This window comes from Notamacropus eugenii, chromosome 7, assembly GCF_028372415.1.
Source record: "Notamacropus eugenii isolate mMacEug1 chromosome 7, mMacEug1.pri_v2, whole genome shotgun sequence".
Taxonomy (NCBI): Eukaryota; Metazoa; Chordata; class Mammalia; order Diprotodontia; family Macropodidae; genus Notamacropus; species Notamacropus eugenii.
The window spans coordinates 52,829,838-52,845,944 of NC_092878.1; the positions used below are offsets into that span (position 1 = coordinate 52,829,838).

The 16,107-nt window shown below is 48.1% G+C and overlaps 2 protein-coding genes across 9 annotated transcripts in view; one reads left to right on the forward strand and one right to left on the reverse strand.

The window, feature by feature from the left end:
* The window catches only part of SHF (Src homology 2 domain containing F), a 30,167-nt gene extending 23,688 nt beyond the window's left edge, over positions 1-6,479 (forward strand). For 2 of the 7 annotated variants that reach the window (XM_072624678.1, XM_072624681.1), the window contains 3 exons: positions 849-1,017; positions 1,261-1,380; positions 5,289-6,479. In XM_072624678.1, the coding sequence (XP_072480779.1) occupies positions 849-1,017; positions 1,261-1,380; positions 5,289-5,475 (476 nt within the window). In that variant the 3' untranslated portion in view covers positions 5,476-6,479. Of the gene's footprint in view, positions 1-848; positions 1,018-1,260; positions 1,381-1,555; positions 1,689-2,775; positions 2,855-5,288 lie in introns of those variants that run through there. The other 5 variants (XM_072624680.1, XM_072624684.1, XR_011970587.1 and 2 more) reach the window with 4 other exon arrangements.
* Positions 6,480-8,858: 2,379 nt separating this feature from the next.
* Positions 8,859-16,107, reverse strand: part of LOC140514153 (dual oxidase 1-like) — a 59,918-nt gene continuing 52,669 nt past the window's right edge. The window contains exons 32-34 of one of the 2 annotated variants that reach the window (XM_072624238.1): positions 13,106-13,261; positions 12,578-12,706; positions 8,859-9,733 (exon numbers count right to left, since the gene is read on the reverse strand). In XM_072624238.1, the coding sequence (XP_072480339.1) occupies positions 9,611-9,733; positions 12,578-12,706; positions 13,106-13,261 (408 nt within the window). In that variant the 3' untranslated portion in view covers positions 8,859-9,610. The remainder of the gene's footprint in view (positions 9,734-12,577; positions 12,707-13,105; positions 13,262-16,107) is intronic. The other variant, XM_072624240.1, reaches the window with a different exon arrangement.

The following is a 16,107-nucleotide window of genomic DNA, read 5'->3' on the forward strand; positions in this document are numbered from 1 at the left end:
AGTCTCTGGGTGTATTTCTGAGTGCTGAGGTACAGGCCAGTGTTGCTCATATGTGTGTGTAACCAGCATCTACCTTGGCTAACCTTAGCTGGCAGGCTTGCCCTGATCTGGGACAAGAGAGAAAAGACAAGACAGCCTAGGCAGCTGTGTGTGCACATGGGGGAGGGAGAAGAGACTAAAGAAAGTGATTTCAGTCCTTCAGGGGAAACAAGGGAGGGCAGGCAGGCAAACAGAGGCTCTGGGCAGGATTAGCCTGTCAGGATGGCACTGAAGGGAGTCTGGTAATTGTTGTAAGATCAATAAGTCATTTCTGGAGAGTGGCTTGGCAGCCTGATGTGGGGAACGGTAATGAACTCTGAGAAGGGGAGAGAAGCAATATTATCAGCACTGAAGGCACCCTTAGGGGAATGGGATAGAGAACGCTGCCTGGACACCCTGAAGGGAAAAACTGATGGGGTTTTTTGTGTTCTTTTCTTTCCAACCTTCCCTTCTCTTCCCCTTCTTCCCCCGCACTTCTTTCTTCTCCCTAACATTGTAATTGGGGGCCCTGCATGTAATAATATCAAATAGCATCAAATTCTGGAGGAGGGAGTAGGCTTACATTTTTTATGTCACATATATAGAAACTGAGGCAAGGAGGAGGGAAGCAATTTTCTCAGGGTCTTTCAGTGAACTGGTGGTAAAGCTAGGAGAGACCATGGGGCCCCCTGGCCTGCATGAGGTTCCTTGCATGTCCTTTGGTGTCCCTATACTGCCTGTGGGAAGTCTAAGGGATAGGAGGTATTGCGCGATCCATCCAAACCTGGATATAGCCAACTTTTGTGATAGGCGTTGTTTCTTCTCCACAGCTCAGTTTGAAGGGTCCGAGAACTGCTTGTCACCCAGCAGGGAAGAGAAGGGTCGGCCCCTTCCTCGGCTTCCTGGAGGGAACTCTAAGGCATTGAAGCCCTTGAGCATTGAGCCCAGCAGCCCCCTGGGGGAGTGGACAGACCCAGACCTGCCTCTGGAAAACCAGGTGTGAGTGTCTGTGTCCCACTGGGGCTCCCTCCCACCATTACCTTCCCCTCTTGCTAAGACTCTTGGACTTAGGTACTTACCCCCAACCCCAATCCTGCAATGGGAGACCTCCCCATGGTCCCTGAGAACAAGCCTAGGCCTGCAGAGCATGGCCTGTGAGGGGGCATCCTGACTAGGTACTCCCTACATGGCTGTAGCCACAGAGAGACAAGCAGAGATGCCCTCCCTCCTTCTCCCCCTCAGTTGGTACCATGGGGCCATCAGCCGAACGGATGCCGAGAACCTGCTGAGGTTATGCAAGGAAGCCAGCTATTTGGTGCGAAACAGTGAGACCAGCAAGAATGACTTCTCCCTCTCCCTCAAGTGAGTGTAGGTGGATGGGAGGGCTGACTGAGTGAACAGAAGGGTGATGGGAGGGGAGAGGGGCCTAGTGGGTTCAAGGAAAGGGCAGCTCTGACGAATGTCATCACGCCTGGGTCATCACGACAATTCAAATTGGGTGCAGGAAAGGTCTCTAATTTTCTATCTCTATACCCAGGCCAAGTTTTGGGTGTACCTTTCCCCCGATAATTTCAGAAGATGAAGCACAAGTCAGTGTCTGTGGGACTAAAGAAAGGGCCCTCATTCACTCAGAAAAATCTCTAGAAGATAAGGCCTAGAAGAGGTACATGGTGAGCAGCAGACTACACCTGGCCCTCTTTATCCCTCTGGTCCCCCTGTCATCTTGAAGGCAGACCATGATCACTGATTGAAACAGCCACTGAAGATAGGGATCTAGGGTCAAAGCTTTGACCACTGAACCTGAGCCCCAGGCCTCCAAAAGCCTGGCAGAGCCCATATGCCAGGAGAGGTTGCCAAACACTGCTCACCCCCGTATCACCATTATAAGAACATCACATCCAGGAAACATTGCCCAGGATGGAGCACTTAATCAGCACTATCCAATGTCTTCCTTCACTCCTTCCCCAACACTCACTACTCCCAGTAATAGTCCAGACATATTCCCCCCTACCATAAATAAATACAAAATATGAAAACTCCCATCTACCAAATACATAAATGCTTGTTTGCCTTACAAAAGTGAGATCGTACAGGTAGAGTCATCACTGGGTCACAGGTTTAGCACTAGAAGGGAAGGTCTTTCAGTTTAACCCCTTCCCTTATACAGATGAGGAAACTGTGACCCAGAGAAGTATGGATTCTAGTCTGAACACTGCCACTTAGTCAGCAAAGCCCTGTCAGATTAGAGCCTGGACTCCCAATCCAGTGCCATTTCAGTAACTAGGAGTGCAGTTGACAAAATTAAGACTTGTAGACTATGTTCCATAAAGCAAGAAACTGAACTCCAGATGATGTGGGGTGGGGGGAGGGAAACACTTTGACCCCCTGACAGTGCTGCTCTATTGACTGGGGTGGGGTGGGGGTGCATTCTAGGAGTCAAACTCCCAGGGCAGGAGTGAGCTGGCTAGGGGCTGCCTGCTGGTTGGATTGCTGATCTGACCCTTACAGCATCTGTCCAACAGAGCCTCATTTGCATGTAAATGGACTTCTTTGAAATATAATTATGGTTTCCCATCTCTCTGTAATGGAAGTACCTTGTCTGGTAATTAAACAGCTTCCTCCTAAAGCCATCCCCAGCTTCTGCCTAGGGGTCCAGAAGCTCCCTTGGCCTGGTTCCTAGAGGAGAAGGTGGCCTGGGTAGGAAATGGTAATGATCCCTTGAGGTTTTCTGCCCGTGACTCTTTTATTTGCTTTTAGCCTGTAAGAGGGAGACATACTGTACAGAGAGGAGAAACTGAGACCCAAGAGAGGTCCTGGGTCATCACTGCATCAGTAGGTGAGCCTAGATTCCTGACTTTGGCCAGGGCACCAGCCACCAGGCAGCTCTCTTTAGTCAGTCCAGATGTTGAAGGAAGCTCAGATCAGGGGCACCTCAGTAGAATTAACTCTATCCCTGGGATAGGGGTGATTCTATCTTGTAAGGCATGCAGCTAGGTAGGGCAGTAGAGGAAGCACTGGACTTGGAATCAAGAAGACTCAATCTTCATGAATTCAAATCCAGCTTCAGACATTATAGCCTTGGGCAAGTCACTTAATCCTGTCTGCCTTAGTTTCCTCATCTGTAAAATGAGTTAGAGAAGAAAATGGCAAACCACTCCAATATCTTTGCCAAGTAAACCCCAAACAGGACCAGAGAGAGTAGGACCTGCCTGAACAATAACAGGGTGGTTTTGGGTCCTAGGAACAGAGTAGTTTTTAATTATTTCTGTTCCTTTCCCACCCTTTCATATACCTCATCGTTCTGCCTCCCACCAGTCTCCTTTCTAGCTCCTTATTTTCTTCTGGGCGCATCCTCTTTGAAGCCTGGGTCCAAGTCATTATCTTCCTCAAACTAGCAGACCGATGACCCAAGCCCAGCCCAAAAGGCTCAGAGGCATCTGGGGCAAACCAAGTACTTGTCTTGCTGCTGGCAAAAGCCTGAGGGCACATTGGAAGAGGTGGGATTGGGGAGAGTAGTGAGCTGTTCACTAAAATTTTCCAGGAGTTAATTTTTTTTCCTTTCTCCATTTTAGTCTTTCTCCCTTCTTCCTAGCTTCTCTCTTTCCTTTCTTCCCTCAGAAGTCCTTAATTAGGGGCCTTAGTTAGAAGCCACTTCACATGCTGACCTCCACATACAGGGAAGGGAATATGGAGAAGAGGGAGGAAGGTGGCATTCATCAGGCCTTGGATCTCACTGTGGAGGGGAGATTAGGTCAAGGGACTAATAGGTCCTTGGTCCCATAGGGTCTTCAGGGGGAGGATCTTGGAATAGTGAGCCAGAGAGATTCAAGGGGTATGTGCGGGTATATGAGGTTTTTTTTTCCCCTCTTCCAATCTCTAAATCCATTAAATCCTACCCAGGGTAGTCTAGTGTGCATGTGCATGTCGGTGGATGGAGTGCATTATGTCTTCTCCCCTCCCCATCATGCTAACATCCCTAAAACATTGGGAAACACCTGAAATAAGGCTGTTTCGCACCCTTGCCATTGGGTTTCAGGCTTGGTGCCTAATACTGGTGCAGGCCGAGTTCAAGTGGGAGTTGAAAGCAAACTCCAGGATGGTGTCTTGGACTTTTGCATCCTCGCTCTCAGTTGGTTGTCCAGGTCTGGACTCCTCTCTTCCTTGTTAAGGGCATTTGGGTTGAGTGTTCAGACTTTCCATTCCCACAAGAGCTCTTTAGGTGGATTAGGGAACAAGCCCCCGATCATTCCCTTTGCTTGTTTCCTAGACTAGAGCCAGGGTGCAGGGGAGGCAATGGAGTTTGTCTTCTACCAAGGGAGAAGAGCTGCAGCCTTGAGAACAGATGACATCATCCCAGACTGATGAGAGGAGGGGGAGTGGGGGGGAGGGAGGTAGACAGAGGCCCAAGGGAGGTTCTCTGCCCAGCCTGGCCAGATAGTGGGAGGGTGGGGGGCGGAGCTATCTGAAGCCACAAACAGGCCTGAGCAGCTTTGGAGGAGGGGAGGGTTAGTATGCTCCAGAGGTGGGAGGGGAGGGGAGGAAAAAGAGGACTATGAAGCTAGGGGAAGGAGAAGGGGAGGGTGCAGTGCAGCAACTCCCCCAAAGCTCAGGCCTTACAGTGAGAACTAGCTATTTCTGACTTATTCTTACATATTAGGGTTTAGTTGATTCATCTCTTTGCAGCCCCAAGGAGTGTGCCAGCTCCTAGGAGACACAAATGAACAGCTTTAGAAACCCTGTTTTAATTTGACTCACCAAAGCATTCTCCAAGCTAGCCAACCTCCCTGCCCCAGCTAAAGAACCATGATTTTATTTCACCTTTTCTCCTCAAAGAGCTATTGTCAGCACAGGGCAGGGCAGAGGAGGTTCTTGTTCTCTGGTGGTCATGTTGGGGGCCCAGGGTCTTTCCTGCCTTCAGTCACACCCTCAGGTCTGCACACACCCTGCATACTCACACATTCCTGTCCCACCCAACACTTCCAGCACAGGTAGGGCTGATAGCTGGGAGTTCTTTGTATCTGCTCCTACTCTGCTTTCACACCTTTCACCCATCTTTTTCTACCACCAATGTGTACAGTAGCTTTCTCCTTGACCAAAAGTCCCTCTCCAATCTCTTTTCCTTCTCAACTTTTCCTCCTTCTTCAGTCCCTTGAGACTGGGGGAGATCAGGAGATCCCCTACTTCACTAGCAACCTACTCTGTTAGCCATGGGGCAGGAGGAAGGCCTGGCCAGCGACACTGGAGTTTACCAAGTTGTCCTCCCTTCCCAGGAGCAGCCAGGGCTTCATGCACATGAAACTGTCTCGGACCAAGGAGCACAAGTACGTGCTGGGCCAGAACAGCCCGCCCTTCAGCAGCGTCCCAGAGATCGTGCACCACTACGCTAGCCGGAAGTTGCCCATCAAGGGGGCCGAGCACATGTCCCTGCTCTACCCAGTGGCCATACGAACTCTGTAGGGCCAGAGGATCAGCAGCCATCACAGACGCAGGGCTGAAAAGTAGTCCCCACCTAGGATTCTCTTTCAGCCCCTCTGGCCCCCCCTCCCTCCAGCTGTTGAACGATAGCTTCTTTTTGGGAGAGAAGTATTGGCCAGAACCACGGCAGCTCCTCGGAACCCCTGTGTTTTCCCTTGGCCCCCTCCCATTCCATTTTCCCCCAGAGGCTGAGATGAAAGCTTCTTTAATTTATTCTAAAAGGGAAAGGCAATCGGGTTTTGCGGGTAGGGGAGAAGCCCCTGAGAGAAGATGCCTTGGGGCAATGTGTGGTTGGGGTTAGGACATCCTTCCCTTTCTAAGGCCCTCTAGAACTGGAAGCGCCTCTTCCTCCTGTTGCTGGGATGGTTTTGGCCTGAGAGACATTGGAGGGTGACTGGGCCTCCGTGGCACCCTCACGGTTTCAGGAGGTCCACGTTGCCCAACTACACAACCTTTTCCAAGACTGGAACTTGAATGGCGACGAGGGCCTCAGACCTCAGCCCTGGCCCTGCAGAAGCTCCCAGGCGTTTGGGGGTCTGTTGGGGGATGGGCGTGGGGCAGGCTTCCAGACCAATAAGTGGCCATCTCATTCTGCCCCAACACTCATTTCCATCCCCAAGCTAAAGAGTTCCCTTGCCAGGTCTCTGAGGCCAAGGGGTGGGGGGTGGGGGAGGAGAAGACAAGCAGAAGTTGGGGAGATGGTGTTTGCCAATGCCTGGCCTTGGAGACAGGGGAAACGGGGAGGATTTGGGGGGGAACGGAGGGAGCCCGTTCTGTGGGTTGTCCTCCCTGGCTCGGCGCCAGCATTATTCACCCCCCCCCCCCCACTTCCCGGCGTCGCGCGCGTCTGCCCCCCAGGATGAGGACTTTGGGGGAGAGGAGATGCTGTGGCGCTGGGGTGGGCGCAGATGCGCCCGCAGCGAAGCGCGAACAGATTCTGTTGATAAATCGGTTTCGGAGCCGACGCTGAGCGGCTGTGAAAAGCACTTTCCTGAAGCATCAAGTTCTTTTTCTTGGACGATGTCAAAACATTGCCCTCTCGCCGCCCCCAGCCCGGATTGCGCGGGGGTCGGGAGGCGTCTGGCGGCGGCGTGTCGCTGCTCCCCCTCCCCGCTGCCCGCGCCTCCAATCCTGCGCGTAAGAGCAAGGCTCCCCGAGGAGCGCGTTCAATTTCCTGCCAAGAATCATTTGTTAGGGAGGAGGGGGAGCTGGAGAGAGACAAAGAGCCGGAGACACACGCAGGGAGAGGGAGGGAGGGTGGGGAGGCAGGAGGGGAAAGGAAGGAGACCTTGACAGGCGAAAAGCCGAGCACCAGGGGGAGGGGGAAACCCGGGGCGGGGGGCGGGGGTGGGACCGCTAGGACTGGACCGAGAGGTTGGGCTGGTTGGCTTTTCTTTCGCATTTCTGCCCGGGTCACTCCGAGCAGACCATCCAGATCACTGCGGTCGTAGGAGAAAACAGGGTTGAGGGCAGAAGCCAGCGCCCAACTCGTCTGGCAAAGCCTGGGACGCAGCTCTCAGCCTTGCCAACGGCCGCAGCCGCGGGCGCGCAGCCTGCCTGCCCGCCCTGGCCGGGGAAAAGGGGGGGGATGCTTCAGTAAGTGTCCCCTGCCCCCTGCTGGCAGCCGCCTCTCACTGCCAGTGAGGGAGAGTTTGGGGAGCCCTCGATCGGATCAACCCCTTTTTTTCTTCCCTTTAGAGCTAGAAAAGACCTCGGAGTTGATCTAGTCCAAGGCGTCTTGGGGGTCGGTGGATAGATGTCAGGGTGCCCGTGAACTTAGCGAAAAATTACATTATTTTCATAATCACTGCCCTGATATTTAGAATTTCTTTCAATTATTTAGAAATATTAGACTGAGGAGTACATAATTAACCAGACTGCCAAAGGGGTTCACTACACAAAAAGGTTAAGGACCTCAGATCTAGTCCAGTCCTTTCATTTTAGAGATGAAAGGCTCAGAGAGAGATGGACATGCCGAGTGTCAGGCAATTACCAGGATGTTATTGGTCAGACCGGATCTCTCCGAGAACAAAACGTGAACTGAAGAAGGAAGCGAGCCAATGGGCCATAACTACAAAGTTGGCTGAGAAGTAACTATTATGCCACTGAGTTATGCTTATCACCAGGTCACTGCTATACCTCATCATGGTACTACGCTCAACAACCAAGAGACAGCACAGATCACTCCAAGGGCCAATGACCAAATAGCCAAAGAAGCTCTCTCAGGTGGTTCTTACGGGAAATCAGAGGTCCACTGCACCAGGGTGTCTTCCAATCCTAAAAACCCTGGAAAATTCTCCATGGGCTAGGCTGTCAGTCCTGTTGTATCATGGACCAACCTGGTCTTCCTAACCAGAAGATCTTTGTGATGGTTTGGACCCTTCAAGACAGGGCCCAAAGCTTTTTTCTTTCTCTCTCATATAGATCTCTTCCCCAACTCCCAAAAGAACCTAAAAGTTGATTGGGTAAATGTCCACTCCCATTCTCCCCACATACTGGGCTTTCTGTAAGCATGAGAATTTTTTGTTGTGGGGAAACGCAACTGAATATATCTATGGAGTCCTAGTTCTCTTAAGGCTATATTCTCCACCTTCTTAGGAGGGGAGAGTCCACTTAGCACTGATAAATGGGGCTTGAGAAAGATGGGAGTGCAAAGAGGAGTAAGGAATGGGCCAGGATGACAAAGAATATTTTTTCTCTAAGTATCGTACCTTTTATCCTCAAACACTGCCTGATAATTCTCTCCTCCTATGACTCCATTTGCTGTGTTTATGCATAGCATTAAAAGATTTACAAAGCATTTTCCTCACAACAACCCTCTGTAGTAGTTAATGCAAATGTTATTCCCATTTCACAGGTGAGAAAAACTGAGGCTGAGATGTTGAAGGTTGCCTTAGGATAACATAGCTAGTAAGAGACAGAACCAGGACTTCATTGATCACAGGTCAAAGACTTCACAACAGTCTGATTCAACCCCCTCCTCCAACCCTCAACTCAGTATACACTTGTATCTCTTCTTACCTGAGGAGACCTAAACTTTAATAGATTTGAGATAATTTTACTCATTTTCCCTGAGGGAAGTTTTTGGGTATTAAGGGTCATGTCTAGTAAATGTAGGAGACTGGATAAGGAACCTCTTCATGAGAAAACCTTAAGTTTCTTTCCCTTAGTTCTCTCCCAGGTAGGATTCACAGAGATGAGACCAATTGGGTTGAATGTCAGTCTCCAGAATCACTGGACACAACCCAGCTTAAGAGTCAGTAATTGTCCAGCTATGGATGTTCCTTATGCAAACATCAGCTGGGTCAGTGTTCTCAGGTTTAGCTGGCAAGACGGCAGAATTAAGAGACCCCAGAACTAAGAAGGGCAGGAAAGGGATTTATTTGCCTAGAATAATAAATGAATGGAATGAAAATATTCCAGCTGGAATGGGGGAGGGAATTACTTGAATGAATGGAAGACTGATAGAAAGCCCCAGGCCATGGTCTCTGTTGGAATAAAACTGGGGCTATTTAAAAATGTATGAGACAAGACTGTCCAATTTAACTAGGATCCTGGGGGAAGACTGAGTGGGGAGAGGAGGGAGAGTCTTCAAATCCAAGAAAGGTAAAAGGTTAAATGGTCCCACTCTTCGCTCTCCTTCTCTAGTTATGCATTGTTCCAAAGCCATATCGACCCAACAGAAGAATCTGAGGGGGCTAATATCTAACATTTTAAGGTTAGCAAAGCTCTTTACATGTTTTCTCACATACATGAAGTGGGGGAAAACTCAAAGATGCAAGCATCTGTACTCCAGGAACACTCCTACTCCCCAACTGCAGGGAACAGCACAGAAACAGCAGACTATGAGAGAAGAGACTGTTTTCTCTCCTCCACCGTCCCCCCCACCACAAAAAAGGTAATTTCCCTCCACCACAGCCTGTGATCCTCATGTTACTCCCCCAGCAACTGTCATGGTTCCAGGTCAAGAGGATGAGGCATAGCCTGGGTTCTCATGTGTGATCGAAATCACGAGAAGCCCCAAATACCTCAATAGGTAAGAGAAGGGCCTAGGCAGGAGCTGTTCCTTGAGCTCCAGCTGAGCAGAGGTAGGGAATGAGAGGCTCTCTATCTGTCCTCAGAAATTCTCATAATGATGGGAGAAGTGAGTCTGGTCCTGCCGGTTGATGAGCTGACAGGCCTTCTCCACGTTTTTGGTCATGCCAGGGGGGCCACAGCTGAATACCCCAATCTTTCGCACCTGGAGAGAGAAGGAAAGGGAAGAACCAAAGAGAAAGGGTTAAACTGCTGGACTGGCACAGCCTAAGCAACTGTCAGGAAAGGAGTCAGGAGCCAAGAGTGGGATGGGGAAACAGTTATCAAGGTGAAGTCTGGAAGAGTAGTCCCCAGAAGGCAAGCAGGAGGAATGGATGAATAAGCTGAGGTCAATCAGGGAGAGACAAAGTTTGGGTTGGAATCCAAGGTCTCCCGATTTTTAGTCCAATTTTTGTTTTCCATTTCAATTTAACAAGTATTGATCAATCACCTACTGTGTGCAGAACACTCTGTTAGGCACTGGGAATACAAAGTCATAAATGAAAAACTGACCTATTTACTATTCTCCATACACAATATTCCATCTCCTTTCTCCATACATTTGCAATAGGTCATCTGCCATGTTTGGAAAACACTCCCTCCTCACCTCTCCTTGGAATCCCCATCTTTATTTAAGGCTTCGCTTAAATGCTGCCTCCTACATGAAATCTTTCCTGATTCTCCTATTTATTCGTTGTTGAGTTGTTTTTTAGCTATGTCCGACTCTTCGTGACCCCATTTGCAGTTTTGTTGGCAAAGAATACTAGAGAGGTTTGCCATTTCCTCCTCCAGCTCATTTTACAGATGAGGAAACTGAGGCAAACAAAGTTAAGTGACTTGCCCAGGGTCACAGACTCAGTGAGTATCTGAAGCCACCTGTGAAGCTGGGGAAGATCAGACCTGGCACTCCATGCGCTATGGCGCCACCTAGCTGCCCTATTTATTCGTCCCATCCCCTAATTGCTTTGTATTTATCTTGTATATGATTCCTATTTGTCTATTTGTGTAAATGTGGTTCCCCTCCTCCCATCCCCAGTAGAACGCTAGCTTTTTGAGGACAGGGATTGTTTCATCTTGTCTTTGTATCCCCAATGCCTGGAACCATGGTACTTGGTGAATAATAAGCACTTAATAAATTCCTGTTGAAATTAAAGATGAAATGAAATTATTAATTTAAAAATTAGTTCTAGTCTCAAGGAACTTATATTCCACTGGAGCTTTCTATTATACTATCCAGTTTCCCTCTTATTTTAATCATTCACCATCCAATCAATCTCAATGGCAGTTGATCATTGAGATGAAAAAGAAAATACTCGTTTGAAAATAATGTCCTACAAAACGCTTAGTCTGATGCCAGATATTTCTATGGGACTTAATCATCAAATGTGAAATATTATATTTTGTCTGTAATAAATGAGTGCGTGAATGAACAAACTGGAGATAAGGACTAGGGTCCAGCCCAGGAAAGAGAGCTCAAGAGAAAATTCCTGTGGTTCCATCCTGGCCACCAGAGGGAATTTTACAGTCTGATGGAACACAGCAAGACTCAGGGGACCCCAAAACAGCTATTCATGGAGAAAGCTCTCCAGGTAAAGAAAGAGCAGGAAGAGTGGGGAGCATGTACTCAGTGAAGATAGGGAAATATGGCACCCAGTGACCACGCTGAGTGGAGGCAAAAGCTGGGTATATGGTCGCCCCAAGGAGGCCTGTGTTCCTCCAAGAACGAACAGTGTCAGTTATGAGAGATAGCTTAATATTTAGGCAGTAAGTAGCAATATACATAAAATAAGACGTGCCATCTATATAATGATTTAAAATATACAAAGGCCTAATTTGAGTTTTATGACATCCCTTTGGGGTGTGGTCTGCTTTGACTGTTCACTCGTGTCCAACTCTTTGTGACCCTGTGGATTTATCATGCCAACACTGTCCAGGAGTTTTCTTGGCAAAGATACTGGAGTGGTTTATTATTTTCTTTTCCAGTGGATTAAAGCAAACAGAGGTTAAGTGACTTGCCCAGGGTCACACAGCTAGTAAGTGTCTGAGACCCAATGTAAATTCTTGTCTTCCTGACTCCAACCCTAGCACTCCATCCACAAATGTTATTAACTCCTTTTTGAAAGTGGAGGAGGGCAGCTAGGTTTTGCGGTGGATAGAGAATTGGCCCTGGAGTCAGGAAGACCTGAGTTCAAATCCAGTCTTAGACATTTACTAGCGGAGTGGTTGTGGGCAAGTCATTTACCTTGACTGCCTCAAAAAAAAAGGGGGGGGGGGGGAGAGAGGAAGAACAAGGCTCAGAAAATTGATACGATTTGCCCAGGGTCACACAACTACCAAATGTCAAGGACAGGACTTTGGACCAAGATCTTCTTGATTCAAATCTAACATGTCATGTGCTGTGAAAGGCATGTTGCTGTAAAGGGTAGAGGGCCAGCCTTGGAGCCAGGAAAATTAGGTTGAGGTCCAGCCTATGACACATTCTAGCTGTGTGACACCAGGCAAGTGACTTAAAGGTGTCCCTCAACACTTCCAAGGGTATATTGAACTTGATTAAAATGTAACTGGGAAATATTTAACAAAACAAAATTATGATAAAACAGAGATAACATATTTTAAAACTACATCAATATGTGACTGTAAGGATACTTATGTACAGATTAGTGGCCCTTTCTAATTGAGTGTGACACTACTGCTCTAGACAGTTCTCAATGATTAGAAGTTGCCAAGAAAGTACTAACCTCACTGGTAGAGGGGTTTCCTCACATGGGAGTTCCCAATACTGATGATATCACAGGTCCACTACATTATATGGCCTCTCCCTGTAGGGCATTTTCCTCGTGGGCAAGGCAACCTACATGGCCTCCTATTACATCCCACCAAATGGTACACAATTCCCCTCTGCATTCTCTTCCCCACCTCTAGGAGCCCAGGGCCTCAGTGGCAGCAGATTTTGTCTGTTGGTGAAGTCAAGGAACTTTCCTTAGGACCCTGAGAGGGTTAAGGTACTTACATTTGGGTGGACCTCCTGCAGGGAGCTAAAGAAGGGACCAAAGGGGGGACGACCAAAGTGGGTGATAGAGCGCAGGCCAGTGAAGAGACTCCGGTTCAGTACCTTCTGGAAGTGCCGCTCACAGATATACTAAGAGAAAAAGTGAAAGAATGAAAGAAGGAAGGATTTATTAAGTGCCTACTATGTGCCAAGAACTTTTCAGATATCTCAGTCATCACAACAACTCTGTGAAGTAGGTGACGGGGATTATTATCACCATTTTATAGATGAGGAAACTGAGGCAAACAGAGGTTAAGTGACAACCAGGGTCACACAACTTGTAAGTATCTGAAGCTGAATTTGAACTCAGGTCTTCCTGACTCCAGGCCCAGCACAAGCTGTCTGTAAAAAATGGGATCGGGAATGGTTCTAGAGAGCCAATAGACCAATTGTAGGCTAGGAGAGGGGAGATAAATAGAGCTAGGAGTGAGAGCAGGGCCAAGGCCAACCAGATACGACCTCCTCTTTGAGATTCCAGTTAGTTCTTACCAACATGGTGGTCCTGAGATCAAACTTCTCAGCCAGCTGAGTAATGTAGATGTGTACAGACACCAGATCCTGCCGGTCATTCTCCTCTATCTCCCGGATGATGTCTGCCAGCCACTCAAACTGCCTTTGGGTCCTCGTCACCCAGATGAAATAGATCTAGGGACACCAGTCCACAATCAACACTCCCACATCCAGTCTTTACCCTCAAGGAATATCAAACCTTGAAGGGTCTTTTCCCATATCCCACCCGAGGGATACCCCTCCACTTTATCATGTCTATTAGTCCTCTCCATACATTGTTCCAGAAGAGGGACAAGATTAGAGGAGCTCCCAGACAAAGGATGTGACTGCAACCAGAAAATGGGGACATAGACAGCTTTGGAGAAGGAAGGAATCCCCAGAAGGATCCTGGCCTTTGATGGGATGACTGCAGCCCCTTCACAGATAGATTCAGTAGGTGGAGGACACAGATGTGAGGCAGATTTTATGGGCTATCTGAAATTGTTAGCCCAGGGACTAAGGAGTCTTTGGAATATCTACCCCAGGGTGTAATGGGGAAATTCTGAGATAGGGGAAGGTACGGCCCCTGGGAGCACTCTAAATATTTGATACTGCTAGCCTAGGGATTTTTAACCTAAAATATGTGAAACTTGTTTTTAAAAAGTACATATTTTAACAATATTGCAACACAATTGAATATAAATATAAGGAATTCTATTCATTTTATCTGATACATTTAAAAATATTGTTCTAAGCAGGGATCCATAGACTTCACCAGACTGCCAAAGGGGTCCAAGAGACAGAAAGGCTTAAACATCCCTGTTGTGAGAGGGGGAATGGATCTTCCTTAGATGGATGGTGCAGGGATGGGAAACCTGTGGCCTCGAGGCCAAATGTGGCCTTCTAGGTCCTCAAGTGCAGCCTTTTGATGGAATCCAAGTTTTACAGAACAAAACCTTTTATTAAAGGGATTTGTTCTGTGGAGTTTGGATTCAGTCAAAAGGCCTCACTTGAGGACCTAGAGGACCACACTACCTTGAGGTCGCAGGTCCCCCATTCCCGGCTAAGTCTACCCTCAAAGATGAGAGGGAGTAAAGGTAGAATTAGTTCTTAGGCCTTCCTGAATCTAAAATCCACACTCTATTTGACATGGGATCATATCTAAAGTTGTTCAGTTGTGTGAATGAATTGTACTGTCCATGGGGGAGCAAAGGTTCAAATGCCCACAAAACTATGAGGTGTAGGTGAGAGCTCAGTCCATGCTCAGTGCTGGCCCCAATAACAGCAAATCCCACAGATGAACTGGTACCTGACATTTCAATGCTAAGTTGATGGAGATGCTGAAGAGGGGCAGCTATGGAAAAAGAGAAGGGGAGGGAAAAGAAATGACTTAGCAGAGGAGCAGAGCTCATAGTTCTTTGTCATTCTCAAATTGTTGCTTCGGTAATGGGCTGTGCCTCTGCCTGACACATTCCTGCCCCAGTGACTCACCCTACTGAGCCTAGGGAGGCGAGCAGCGGCCTGCCACGCAGGCTGGGGGCATTGTACAAATGCAGGCCAAGCAGCCTAGGACTGTGCCCTCCTTTCTCTCTCCAAACTTCCCCAAGAATCCTGCCCAGCCTCCTTGGGCTCCACGCCTCTACTCCTCCCCCACTCCAAAAAAAGAGAGACAGTTTCACTCTGCCCCACCTCTGCCAGCACTCCCCATGTCCAGGGCCTGACAATACTTCAGGTATCTAGTTCCTAATGGGGATCCACCCTCCCCATCTAATCCAACCCCTGCCTGGAGAGAATCAGAGACAAATCTTACCTGGGCCCTTATAAGAACCCAGGCCCCAGCCCCTGTAGGTGAAATTCCAGAATCTCAGAGCTGTAAGAGTCCTCAGAGACTCACTTCTCCGATTCAGCAAGTAGGTTGTTCCTAAAGCAGTCTGATCCATATTGGGACTGCTCTAATTAGTAGGAAACTTTTCCTATATCCAGCTTAGGTCCCTTACAGTTCCTAGTTCTGTCTTCCCAAACCAGGAAGGACAAGTGCATTCCAATGACAGCCCTTCTAATACATAAAGGCAGCTCTCATGTCCTTTGGCAGCTAGGCAGTACAGTAGATAGAATGCTTACCTTCCCGAGTTCAAATTGGGCCTCAGACACTTACTAGTTCTGTGACCCTGGGCAAGTCACCTAACCTGTTTCCCTTAGTTTCCTCCTCTGTAAAATGAACTGGAGAAGGAAAGGGCAAACTACTCCAGTATCTTTGCCAAGAAAATCCCAAATGGGGTCACAACGAGTCAGACACAACTGAAACGACTGACAGTATGACCTCCTCGTCTGCTCTTCTCCAGATTCTATACCCCAAGTTTCTTCAATTAATCCTCATATGACATTTTCTCCAATTCTCTCACTATCCTGGTTGCTGTCTTCTGGACATTAATAGTAAATGGTAAATGAGCATGTATCAAGGGCCTACTTATGTGCCAGGCTCAGTGCTGAAGATATAGAGAAAGGCAAAAGTCACTCCCTGCTCTCAATTAGATTGTTGGAAAGCCAACAAGCAAATGATCATGTACAAACAAGGTATTATTAGGATAATTTGGAGAAACTCAATGGAAGGAAGGCACTAGCACTAAGGAGGAATCAGGAAAGGCTTCTGGTAGAAAGCTGAATTCTAACTAGGACTCAGAGAAGCCAGGAGGTGGAAATACAGAGGAAGAGAATTCTGTGCCTAGGGGACAACCAGTCAAAAATACCTGGGATCTGGAGATAGAATTTCTTAAAGCATAAGAAATGGCAAGGATGGAATTCATAAGAGAATTGTCCTGACAGCTGAATTTTCTATTCTGTAACTCATCTACATCTTTTCTAAAATGTGGTACCCAGAACCAAGCTCAGTATTTCAGATATACAGAGAGCAGTAGAAAGAGCGCTGGGCTGGGAGTCAGCAGGACCTGAGTTCAGATTTGGCCTCTGACATTTACTAGCTGTGTGACCCTGGGCAAGTCACC